The 14,093-nt window shown below is 28.4% G+C and overlaps 2 protein-coding genes across 2 annotated transcripts; both read right to left on the bottom strand.

The window, feature by feature from the left end:
• Window positions 1–3,340: 3,340 nt before the first annotated feature.
• On the bottom strand, window positions 3,341–4,474 carry OCT59_010556 (uncharacterized protein; the record flags this gene model as incomplete). The annotated part of the gene is made up of 6 exons (XM_066136004.1): window positions 3,341–3,417; window positions 3,489–3,832; window positions 3,910–3,971; window positions 4,055–4,098; window positions 4,164–4,362; window positions 4,444–4,474. The coding sequence occupies 6 exons, from the start codon at window positions 4,472–4,474 to the stop codon at window positions 3,390–3,392; spliced, it is 708 nt and encodes a 235-aa protein (XP_066000682.1). The 3' UTR covers window positions 3,341–3,389.
• A 53-nt stretch (window positions 4,475–4,527) lies between these two features.
• OCT59_010555 (NAD/NADP dependent alcohol dehydrogenase) lies at window positions 4,528–5,539 on the bottom strand (the record flags this gene model as incomplete). Its single annotated transcript, XM_066136003.1, has 8 exons — window positions 4,528–4,540; window positions 4,801–4,814; window positions 4,891–4,991; window positions 5,052–5,086; window positions 5,176–5,213; window positions 5,271–5,302; window positions 5,405–5,453; window positions 5,522–5,539. 8 exons carry the CDS (start codon window positions 5,537–5,539, stop codon window positions 4,528–4,530), a joined length of 300 nt encoding a protein of 99 aa, XP_066000681.1.
• Window positions 5,540–14,093: the final 8,554 nt, after the last annotated feature.

Below are 14,093 nucleotides of genomic sequence, written 5' to 3'. Positions count from 1 at the left end.
TTTTTATATAAAATAAATTAAAAGAAAACGTCAGAACTTATAGTTCTGGCATTTTTATATAAATAAATTAAAAGAAAACGCAGGAACCCATAGTTCCAGCGTTTTTATTAAAAAAAACTATTAGTTCTGGTATTTTTTGTGTGTAAAAAAATGCCAAAACTGAATTGCAGAATTGCGGGCTATTAACCGCAATTCAACTCCAAAATCCACAAATTGCGGAATTTGAAAATCATTTGCGGACCTATCCTTATATTAAAGTATTAATAAAATAGTGCAAAACTCACTATTTATTTGTAAAAATGGTGTGTTTCGCATTTTTTTCTATTAAAGTATTAATAAAATAGTGTGAAACTCACCATTTATTTGTAAAAATGGCGTATTTTGCATTTTTTTCTATTAAAATATTAATTAAATGATGCAAAACTCACTATTTATTTATTAAAATTGTGCAGTTCACACTTTTTTCTATTAAAATGTTAATAAAATGATGCAAAATTCACCATTTTTTGCTAAAGTAGTGTATTTCGCATTTTTTTCTATTAAAAAATATTAAAATAATGCGAAATGTATTACTTTTTGTTACTTTATATAATTAATTATTACTAAAATCTGCAATATTGCAAATTTCAGAAATATATTACAGACCCATTCTTAATGGTATTACACAACTTAATTTTTATTTATTAATATCAATACTATTTATAAACTCTATGCAAACGTGATATATGAATTATCTCAAAATTGACCGATCTATGCAAACTCAATTTATAGGTTTAAAAAGTAATTTTATACAAACTCTATGCAAATCTGTTTATTTGTACCGTACCATTCCGAAATTAAACAACCCCCGAAAATAAGCAACCCTGGCCTGCATTATGGCGATTTTGACCAAAATTATGATTACGTTGGCCAGAATTAAGTTCAAAAAATGGTTGTTTAATTTCGGAATGGTATGGTAAGTTATATCAGTATTATTCGGGTTCTGACTAAGCTGCAAAATTCCTATTGAATTCCACTTGTATTTATAACAATTTATATTTCACAAAGAAAATACAAATAAGAAAAATAAGAAAATATTTCTATTCATCTTTCAATTTTTCCTTTGTTCCTTCCACTATTTCTATCTTTGAGTGACTATACTATTTTAAATATAATTAACTATAAATAACTAAATTATAAATAAATAAATATACTATAAATAAATATTGTATAACAAATATTATGTCATATGAATCATTCTATCCTTCCAATTGTTTTTCCTTCAGTTAATTATTTATCCTTTAGTTAAATATTTATTCTTATTCTGTTCAGTTTATTATTTATCCTTCCGCTAAATATTTATCCTTCGGCTAATTATTCTTCTGATCACATGTTTATCTACAATTACATTTTGAAGCACATATTAAAAAGTTTGAAAAAGCTTGTGTTTAAACTCTGTTTAGTGTGCTTTGTTAAAGTAATTTAACATTCCTATTATCAAAATCTAAAAAGTGCATCTTAAAAGATATTTAGATTTCGGTATTATTTGCTTTTAAACTTACATTTTATATTGAAAACTTAATAATATTACTTGCCTTTCAGTTAGAACTATCAGAAAAAGTAAAGACAATTTGCTTAGATAAATGGAAAAAAGTACTAACTCTTTTCCTTTTATCCAAAAGTACTAAACTCATTTAGAAAATAAATTTGTTTTTGATATAATTTCCCTGAATAATGCTATTAAGAACATTTTTGAGAAACTATATATTGGATCTTTTATTTATAGAAAACATCATAATCTCTTATAGATACAAGATATTTATAAATGATTATTATTTATGAATATAAATATTCATGATTAGTGGTTATTTTCACTTGTAATACTTAATTTAAAGTTCATATTATTTATTTTTTAGTTTATTTTTTTTTGGTGTATCCACTAATCTACTATTGGATTCAGATCAAAGTGAGCTTTCTTACTAGGAAAACTTTGTAAATCTCATTGTTGTTAAAGTTTTTGATGACATCATAGATTTAATTAAAATGAAAATGTATATAGGTTTGAATTTATTTTTTAAAAAAAAATTTCATTATTATTTACATCTGGTCACTAACAAGCTATCTTTGGAGGTAGAAAACAAATTGAACAAAACTCAAAGGACTGAAACTCGTCAATATAAGCAATATATTAGTATCGTATCTCAAGATATGGAATTGCTACCACATAAAAACAACATGATATAAGAGGTAAAATTTATTTATTGATCAAATTTAAATTGTCCAAAATAATTTCTTATAATATTAATATTAATTTTTAGCAAGAAACAGAGAAGAAAGAGGTGGTGGTAACTGGAAGAACCATCTCACTCAAGTCAATAAATCAGATGAAGCCACTAATTCAACAAATTTCAGATGGTTAATTCATGAACTACTCAAATTTAATATATATATACAACACTTAAACAGAATTGAAAAGTTAGACTTAATACAGGACCCCAGACATTTCTTATAGAACTCACAACTGACTTTTTGCCAAAAAAGACCTAATTTGCTCTTTTTTTATTTTCTGTTTTTTTGTGATTATCTCGGCATCCAATGATCCAATTTATGCGATTTTTTTTTATTTGTAGAGCTCGATGAGAGCTACATAACAAAAAAAAGTTCGCACAAATTGGACCACTGGATGCCGAGATAATCGCAAAAAACTGATTTTATTTTTTGTGAAATTTAGGTCAATTTGCAAAAAAGTTACCCTCTGAGTTGTATATGTAATGTCTGGTGTCCTCTTAATATATAGTTATTTTATTATGTGTAATTTTACTAATTATTTTATTACTATATTTTTATCGCAACAAAACAATAGATTGAATTGAAAATCAACAGAGGTCACTTAAATGAAAAGTTGACGAGCTTGAAGTACGAATTTCATATAAGTGAAGAATTATTGAAAAAAAAAGATATCATATTATTAATAATATCTATGAATATTGGCAGTGTCTTTACATTATAATGTAAAGAAAATTTTTTTATTGTGTAAAATAAAAATGATTAAAATTGCTAATGCGTAATGCTTTATGAAACGCCTCGGGCGTTCCAATTCTCTGGTTTATTCATCTTTAAGGTGAAACAAATAGAAAATCTACTGAACTCTCATTAAAAAGTTAATATTTATATTGAACTTATATTCTATTAATAGGTAACTAAAAGCTTTTCATGATGAGTTAAAGGTAGTAATTGGTGAACAAGTTCAAAAAAGCCGTCAACTTAAGAATGGAATTGAACTCGAATCTTCGTTAAAAAAATGAAGCTTTTGTAGTATATTGAGAATGTATCGCAATTGATGTAAATAATAAAATATAATATGAGTCAAAAAGTATTTTTATTCAAAAGCTATTTCCTTATTACATGAATTATTCAAAACTAATAACTGCACGAATACTATTAAAAAAAAATCAACTTTAATAAATATTTAAATTAATTAATAATATTGTAAAAAAAAAAATACAAACCAATCACCATCATGCATAATTTCAAAAGCTTTATTAATGTCTCCCAACTTAAATTGATGAGTAGCAAACATATCAATTTCAAACTTCTTTTCAAGATAATTTTCAACTAAACTTGGTAATTCACTTCTCCCTTTTACACCACCAAATGCACTTCCTTTCCATACTCTACCAGTAACAAGTTGGAATGGGCGAGTACTAATTTCTTCACCTGCACCGGCAACTCCAATAATAATTGATTCTCCCCATCCTTTATGGCATGATTCAAGTGCTGCTCTCATTAATTTTGTATTTCCTATACACTCAAATGTGTAATCAAGTCCTCCATCTGTCATTTCAATCAGAACCTATTCATATTATAGTATGGAGAACATTCAGATTTGAATTTCTTTGCCTGGAATTATGTAATTTCAAAATTTCTTACTTGTTGAATTGGCTTATCATAGTCATCAGGATTGACAAAATCAGTTGCTCCAAGTTTCTTGGCTAATATTATTTAGAAAATAACCAAAAAAAAACAAACAATTAGCATATTATTAAATCACCGAATTCATCATGAAAAATATTACCATATTCAAATTTCTTTGGATTTTTATCTACGGCAATAATTTGACTAAAAAGTTTCCATATAAAATTAATATAACTTCATAATCAAAGTAAGTTTACACAATATATTACCTTGCTTTGCGTGCTGCAGCGCCTTGAATTACAGATAAACCAACACCACCACAACCAAATACTGCTACTGTAGATCCAGGCTGAACATTAGCAGTTTTTGTGGCTGCTCCGTAACCTGTCGTTATACCACATCCGAGTAAACAAACTTTATCGAGTGGTGCTTTAGGATTAATCTTTGCAACTGATATTTCTGACAAAACTTTATACATACAGACGATTTTTTATTAGTGATTTAATTAACTTTTAAATCGAATAAGTTTACTACAAAATTACTTTTTACCTGTATATTGACTGAATGTAGAACAACCCATGTAATGATATAACTTTTGTCCTTTACAAGTAAATCTTGTAGTTTCATCCGGCATCAATCCTCTTCCCTACAATAAAATCGCGGTCAATATTAACATTACAGTCAAACCTTTATATAACGATATGTCGGGACTCATAAGAAAAAATTTAAAAAATATCGTTATATCAAATTATACCGATATTTATATGTCCTCACATATAGTGGGAATGTAAAATTTTATCGGTATATCAAGTTTTTAATAATGTATCGGTATATCGAATATCGGTATATCGAGTTCTGACTGTACTCCAAAAATAGCTCCATATAAGACAAATTTTGTAAAATTACCTGAGTTGATCTAACTATGGAACACAAGTTAGTTTTTCCACTTTTGCAAAATTTACATTGACCACATTCAGGGATATATAATGGAATTACATGATCTCCCGGTTGAACTGATGTCACTCCTTCGCCAACTGATTCTACAATACCACCTCCTTCATGTCCAAAAACTATTGGCCACCATTCCCCTTCAGGATCTATAAAAAAAAAATTAGAAGAGAAAACTAAAGATTTACGTGATATATCATTTAATATACCTTTGCCAGATAATGTATACGCGTCCGTATGGCAACTAGATGTAGCAATAACACGAATTAATAAAACTTATTACATAAGATTATTTCCATTAACAAATTTCCTTTATTAATAATAAATATTTACACTCCAGTCGCCAATATCTTGACGCGAACTTCTCCTTTCTGCAATATTAGAATCTCAATTAATGATAATTACTGCGCTATGAGAAGTTAACATACCTTTGGTGGTGCAACTTCTATTTCTTCAATGACTATTTGATCAATTTATCGCAATAAAGAAAATAACAAAAGATTATCAACAAACTTAGAGCAAAATTTAAAAAAAAAATTTTTTTTTTTTTTTTGATTCTTACTTAACGGTTGACCTGGACCCCAAGCTACTGCTGCTTTACACTTAATAACCTAATTTTATAAATAAATTAATTTAAACAAGTAGTAAATAATTTTATTGTTATTATAAGAAAAATTACCTGTCCTGCCGTCGACATTTTTACAAAGTTGAAATTTTTTTTTTTTCTCCATGAAAACTTTAAAATTTATTACTGAAGCTAGACCATTTTTTTCATAGCGGATGATCTTTAAATCAAATCACCTTAGTGATACGACCATACGTACAGCATAGCGAACATCCCGATTTTATCACAATTTTGCTGATCATCTGTAGATCATTTGTCGATCATTTAATCAATTTTATCACTTCGCAATAATTAAGTTAATTAACTTTGATTAAAAAATTCTACATAATAATATATACTCAAATTTTGCATACAGTTTAATATTGGTTTGAAATTACTGTATATAAAATTTTATTTGGATCGCATTACTATTGGATAACTTTTACTAGTAGAAACTTTTAAATTTTAAGCATTTTTTTATTAACCTTATAACAATTGCAAGTCTTTATTTAATAATAACTTCTTGGTTATTAAAAATTATTCTTGGTTATTTTAGCCATTAATTCTTGAATACCTAATTAATATATTGTAAAAGTTTCAAATTTCGCCCGAACATCTGTGGCTTCGCCCGAAGCTCCAAAGTCCGATTAGAAAATGATCAGCATATATATCAAATATTGAAAATTTCAGCCTAAAGCTAACTTTGGCGCCACATTTTATTTTGCTACAAAATTTTTATACTAAATTATTGATATATTATACTATTAAAAAAACAATTTAAAATAATTTTTTAGAATATTTATGGCCTGGAATAAAGTCTCAAAATTAGTGTGATATCACATATAATATGATCGGCAAATGATCGGCAAGGTGATATAAGTATGTTCGCTATGCTCATACGTACAAAGAAAAAGATCACCGTACGTGACATACAAAGGGTTGTATACATAACATGTTTTCTACATACCGAACTAAACTGGCTTTTGTCAATACATAAAATTGTTCAGTAGGTCTACTGAATACTAAATTTTGTTGTTAATAAACTTGAATATTTATGAATGAATAAAATACATCAAATACATATTAAACATTTTATTTTAATTTGAAATGTAATGTAATATTAAAAATATTAAAAATATTAGAAATATTGTTTTTTTTTTTAATATGAAATTAAAATATTTACATTTTTTTCGCGCGAACAAAAGGTACAAGATAATAACCTATACCCTTAAAGTATTGTACGGTATCTAGGGGGTGTGGTCCAACTAGTTGGTTACACAATATAATATACAACAAGTCTAATAAATTAAAAACTGTCCTCCATATAAATTCATATACGTTATTAGTAAATTACGATGATCGGTGAACAAAATACCCCTGCAATTAAAAAAACCAACCACCCAATTATGTCATCCTTGAAATGTGATCATCTTTACATCTGTTTTGTCGCGTCCAAGTGGGGATGTTAACGGTTCAGTCCATCTGGTTTTCGGTCCAAAAACTGGTAGTTTGAGTACAAAACCGAACCGTTATAGGTTTAGAACCAGAGTTTGAACCGAAGTTTGGACTGAAGTTTAGACCAAAATTTAGACCGGATATTTATAGTATTTTATACAAAATTGTGTAATGCAGATCATGAATTTAAATATATCGTATATCATCAAAAAATTTTTTATTATAAGAAAAAAAATTACCAACAAAATTTCACATAATGTAAAAAAAAGGAAAAAAAAAGACATATTGCAAGTATTGATTCAATTTTCCATTCTTTCTTTTTCTGATATCCAATTTTTCATGCATATAATTGCCTTGCCGTTTCAGGATCTAACCTATTTCTAGTTTTTGAAATAGTTAATCCCGAAATTGAAAATGCCCTTTCTAATGGAACCGACGTTGCTTGGATTGTTAAATAATCCTTAGCTATTTGAGATAGTATTGGGTAATTTTTTTCATAAGTTTTCCACCAAATTAAAGAACCTGTATTACTATCTACTGGAAAATTTAAGTATCGATCTAATTCATCATGCGATACTTCTTGACGAATATTATTTGGATTAAGTAAATTAAGAAAATAATCACGAGATGATCGTGCTGGTACTGATGGTATGGTTTGATTATTTAAGGGTAAATATGACAAATATAATTCTTGTAATTTACTAATAATTTCAGTTATATCATTATGACTAAATAATGTGGTTTTGTAGCGTGGATCTAATATTGAAGAAGTAATGGAAGATTGATTCAAATATTTGTCCCAATAGGCTTTCAATTTATTACAAATTGCTGATGCTATTGCCTTTTGTGTATGGTGATTTCCTCTTTGATAATGATCCAATTTTTTAAACATTCCATTAAAAACCAATCTTATATCACCTTGTGTAGGATTTTTTGATGATGATAATAAATTGGTTGCTTCATACATAGGTTCTAATACCTTTGCTAATTCCTGTAAAAAAAAAAAAATAATTAATAAATATATAATTATAAAATAAAATAAATAATAATTTATAAAATAAAAAATACCTTAATATGTCGCCATTCAGATATTGTTGGAAATAAATCTCCAAGTTCTTCAACATTTGTTGTTGCAAGTAATTCTGAAACACCCTGCATTAAGATTTGTCTATTAATCATAAAATATGTGGAATTCCAGCGAATGTCTATATCTAAAATTGGTTTAAAAAATTTAACTTTTTTAAGGATACAAATTTCTGATAATTTATCCAAAAATAATGGTAAATTCTTGATTTTAACAACAAATTGACGAAGTTTTTTGATTTCATTTCCAACATGACTCATTCCTGCTTTTACTGCTAAATTTATAATATGTGCAGCACATCTGTAATGAGTAAAAGCCATATTATTAAACTCCTGATCTAATTCAGTTGCTAGTTGATTATTACCACATGCTATCATGTTGCTTCCATTGTCTGTAGTTAATGCAAGAATATTATTACTGATACTAAACTCTTTAAGAATTTGTAAAAGCTTGCTAGTAATTAACCCAGCTGTATGAGAACCATTTATAGAAATTAAATCAAGTAAGAGATTTTTTAATTCCCAATTGTTGTTAATATAATGCATTGTTACTCCAAGATAACAATCTTTTGAGATTTCTGAAGTCCAAATATCAGTAGTAAGAGAGATTTTTGAGTTAATTTGTGAGACTTCATTAATTAACACATTTTTTCTCATTTTATAATTTTCTATGAATTTTTCCTTTAAGATTTGTCTGCAAGGTAAAATATAGTGGGGATTCAATTTATTAATTAATAATTTGAATTCAGGATTTTCAACAATGGTAAAAGGTTGCAAATCAGTTGCAACAAAATCAACCAAAGAATCTGTGATAGGTTTAGATTTTGATGGAGAGTAAGGTTTAAAACGTAAAGTAGTTTGGCGGATTTCAGGTTTTTTATAATGTGATGGATGTTTTTTAGTTAAATGACGTCGAAGTGTAGATGTTGGATTACCAGGTGAATAAAGTTTTGCACACAAAATACACTTATAATTTGTAATTAACCAACTTTCCTCATCTTGAATTTTTTGAAAAAACTCCCAAACATCTGCTGACAATTTTTTATTTATAATTCTTTCATCATCAGATGCTAAGGAATCATCTAATAAATTATTATCGTCATTTTCAAAAACTCCCGACATAGTTGTAATAATGCAAGGTGATATAAAAAAATGTAAAAATGTAAAATCTGTTATTCTTATTGTAAAAAGTTACGCGTGCAGATACACGTAACCGTTAATTGAACCGATCTAAAACTGGTTCACTAAACCGGTTTCTATCAGTTCGGTCTCAATTTGGTTTGACGTTTGAACTGAACCGAAACTAGTCCTATGATCAAACTGTGGTTCGAACCATCCAATCATAAACTGTTAACATCCCTACGTCCAAGTACTTTAAATAATGTTTGGACTTTCTCTGAGAAGAAAAAAACAACATCGGTGGTTTTATTTTAGTATTTATGATGAATAAATCAATATTTAGAAGTCTAAAACAAGTAAACCAAGTTTATTTTTTACAAGAAAACGTTATTTATATAGACTTTTAATTTATAATAACTTTTAAACCTTTTTTTTTAAAAAAAAAAACTGAAAAAATATTGTCTATAGTAAATGTTTACAATAAATAGTTGTATGCAGTTTTCACTAATAAAAGAGAATGTATTTAATAAAATTTTAATATAAAAGTGATATTTATTGTTAAAAAAATATTTTTCATTGTTTTTTAAAAAGGATTTTGTTTTTTATCGCCATAGCGAAATATCGCCACATCCCAAAATATCACATGATAAACAATTTCACGTGATTGATATATTTACATATTCGAACAATTATTATTTATTAGCAAAGCGAAAAAAAACAATATATTATTATACACATTATTACAGCAAATAGTACATTAATTATACATTATAATAATATTAATGAATTAGTCATCTATTCATTGTTCTTTGCAATTCTTTTGATAATGCCCAACTTTCCCACATTTTTTACATCGACGTTGTGTTTTTGTTTTAGAACTAGATATTTCATATGATGACTTAAACCTTTTCGTACCCACCCAATGGTCTCCCTTTTTCACGCCGTTTCTTTGGATTCTGTAATAATGGTATTGATGGATCGAAATTCTCCTTGTCACTTGTGTCATCATATTGATAAAATTCTTCAGAGTCCGTTTCATCATTATCATTTTTATCATCCGCAAATTCTTGTAGTAAACTGATAAGCTGTTCCGATTTAGAAGTTGTTTGTAAAGCCTTATTTAAGGCTTTCTTATATACACCATGTAATTTACCATAAACAATTTTTTGTTCAAAAACTGTTAATCTTTCCTCACAATAATCATTATTGTTTTGATCAAATAAACATAAATTTGATACAAATTCGTCGGTATTATATTCAATCTGTTGATTGTCTTATAAAAACTTATCAGCAGTTATAAATGATTCTTGTACAGCATTTCTGTCTTCATTATACCATCGCGTTGGAATAAATCTAATATGAAAAACTGCTTCTTTTGTAGTTAACATCACTTGAAAATAATGTCTGCATATAATACCACTCTGTACAATTGAAAGACAAGAACAAATATATCCCCAATTTTGTAATAATAAAATGTAATGCTTGATCTTTGACGAATTACCAACACTGACAGCCCAAATTTCTTTAACATTATTTAGACCAACATAACTTATTATTTGTTTTAAAGTAGCCTGTGGAAGATCAATTTCTGATGCTTCATCAGAATTTTTAGTTAATAATTCTTCTTCCATTACTTCGTTCACAATTTCGTTCAACCAGCATTGCTACATAATATAGTGATTAGTTCATCTCATTACGATGCATTTTTAACATTGTAGGAGTAAGATAATGTTGAAGAATTTGATCGATTTTAGAAAATAAAAAGTTTGAATTTTTCTGATGTCGTATGGTAGGAATCGATAAACGCCAGAAATTATATTCATTTTCCTTGTCTTGCAAATCAAGTAGTCTTTGAATTTCAGCTATAAGATCGCATAATGGTATATTGGAATTGTGCAATAATCGTTTTAAACAGCCATTTACAGATTCAACTCTAGAACTGGCTATCATTCCTCCTGTAAATTTGAATTTAGTATAACAATGAGCCCAATACATTTTTGTTTTATAAATAAATTCCAAATATGTTTTAGCATTAGGATAATTTTGTAAAAGGTTGTTGAACCATTGCTCAAAAACATTTTCCACAATACAATTTCTACAACTATAGAATGCTGTTAGGAATGCTTGATAATCATTGCCTAGCAATTTTCTGAGATTTTTATGTAAATTTTGTGTAATATTGTATGCACAGTGAATAGGATAACTTGATGGAAGGGTTTGTCAAATAACTGCATCAACAGCTGGATCAGAATTAGTTATTATAACAATTGGCTGCATACCAGTTGATTTCGTTAATTGGGTAAACATCCAAACATGAGATTCGAAATTTTCATCTAGTAGAAGAGCTTGTGCAAGTAAAACATTACATCTATCATTATTAAAACCAACAACTAATAATAAGACCATGCCGTATCTGTTTGTCTTATGAGTAGTATCATTTATGACACAATCAGAATAACGTACCTAATTTTCTACTTGAACTGGAGTCATTCAGAATAAATATGTTAATGTATTATCATCGTCCCATCCCCGAATCACAACCCATCGAGAATCTTTTTCTTTTTCATTATCAAGCCAATTAGAAATTTGAGCAGCATCATTTGACAAAGATTTGCTATTTGGGCAAAACTTTTTAATAGTAGCATAAAGATCCTTCGAAAATATAGGGTGTGAAGGAAATTTCCCTTCAAGAAACTTTCGTTGAGATGTAGCACCAAACTTGCAGTGAATGGTCATAAACTTAATGTCTTCAATCATTTCCATAGTAAATTTCTTTGATTCCTCAAATTCAATAATTGACCTATTTAATGGATGATTATGATCTTCATTGATTTTATTTATAGACACCAGACCTTCAGGATTTTTGTTTTTTGGACATGAAACATTAATGGAAAAGGGACAATTTAATTTCTTTGTAGCAGTATTTCTTGATGAATTTGATTCATAAGTACATGCATGAGAGCAGATAAACGTTCTTCGACAAATAACACCATCATCACGAGTGACATGATCTTTTATTAAATAAAAGCCTTGTTGTTTTGCCCATTCATTTAAAAACATTTCACATTCATCCCACGAAGTAAATTTCTTTCCTGAAAACAAAGCTGAATCACTATTTTCATTAAGCAATAGTAATCTATCAATATTCAATACCTATTATATAATCACAAAATAAACAATAAAAATTTTAGTAAATATGACGAAATCTTAACACTAAACTGTAACCCTCTCTAACCCAAACTCTAACCCTAACTAATCCTAACCCTAACCCTAACCAGACCCTAACCCTCTAACCAGACCCTAACCCTAATCCTAACCCTAATCCTAACTTTAATACTAACATGAATTCAAAACAACATATTTCATAGCAAAGATACCTGCAGCTGCTAATAAGTTTGATGATCCATCAGTATCGCCAGTACTGTCAGTAGTGTCAGTATAAGCTCGTTCATTTACATTCATATTAGAAGTGGTGTTGTTGTAATTAAGGTAGTAGGTTACGGGTAAAAATATCAGTGTTTTTATAAGGAATAGTTAGATAAAAAGAGTAAAAATGAATGAAATAACTTTATAAATACTTGTGTCGGTTAAAATGCTAAAGGAGGGAAGAAAAGTTTCGTGAGAAGGATAAAAAAGTTTCGTGGGAAGTATAAAAAAGTTTAAGGATAAAAAGAAAGCATGGGAAGAGATTTGATAATCATTACTTCATATCACGTGACATATCACATGACAAATGGATACTAGTGATAAATCGCATACGCGATAAATGATAATTTTTTTTTAAAAAAATTTTTAATACATATTTCGAAATAATAGTTTTTCTAATAAGCTATATTAAAACTTTGACCTGAGAAACCCAATAACGCTCTAATAGCCATGAAAATTTGCCAATATATGACTCTTACCAACACTATAGGTGCTGTCGAAATTCCCTAATTATGGCATTACGGCATTACGGCATATGTCGTAAATATTTTTTTTATTTTTTTTTTATTTTTAAAATATAGACTCGACTGGGGTCGAACGCTAAATAAGAATAAACATGATCTAAAAGAACAATAAATTCTAAGCTAATGATAGACCCAACCTCTCGGGAGGAGCCCGAAGGGGTCGTCTTGCCTCTTATTCAATAGAACAATCAGGCATAACCGGGAGTCTAGAAAGTACTATCAAATGAAAAGGAAGAACTAAAAAACAATCTTACCAAAATCCCAAGAAAAAAAAACAAGAAAAATTAATAAAATCCGTATTTTGCTTTCAGCTCTAAGGCTGCCACTTGTCAATACTGTCATAAGTGGAGTGGTTCACACTATTTTAAATTGTTTGATATGTTTACATATATACATGATGACGTAAGGGTAAATTAGACGCCAAAATGTGGAATGTAAAGTATAAAGTAGGAAAAATGTTATAAGACTCATTACATGAAAAATATACATATATAGAAAAAGAAACTAATTTAATTAGAATTAAGACTAGTAAATAGGGAGTCGGGTAGTAACTATTCACTGGTCTTGGTCGTTTATTGTCTTGTGATGTAGACAGAACGGAAGGATTAGTCGTAATATCCCTCTTATTAGGGCAGTATTCCACCGCTTTAGTCTCGTCTGATGTGTATGAAGGGAGTCCAAAGAGATCTGTATGGTATTTGCCCGGAGTACAGGATTTATGAGTGTACGGTTTATTCATAAAGTCATCATAGTCATGATGCTTTTCCATCCATTTCTTCCACTTGTGCTTCTCTTTCTTTTTGGAAGGCATTGGAGGTGGTGGAGGTTGTTTCATCTAATTATAGTACTTTTTAGTCCAGGTCGTGATTTGTCGAGTTGACATAACTCGACGATAATAATGTTTGAGTGTAGTACCCATAGCGTTAGCGTCAGATGAATTTACATCTAAACGGTTGGCTCGACGTATTTCGATACTTGGAGGTAAATCAGGTTCATGGGGTTATATTGTAGATAATAACTACTAGCCAATTTTGTTGGGT

This window comes from Rhizophagus irregularis, chromosome 19 (assembly GCF_026210795.1).
Source record: "Rhizophagus irregularis chromosome 19, complete sequence".
Taxonomy (NCBI): domain Eukaryota; kingdom Fungi; phylum Glomeromycota; class Glomeromycetes; order Glomerales; family Glomeraceae; genus Rhizophagus; species Rhizophagus irregularis.
Note: the sequence above shows the minus strand (reverse complement) of the source record. Positions and strands in the feature narration are given on the sequence as shown.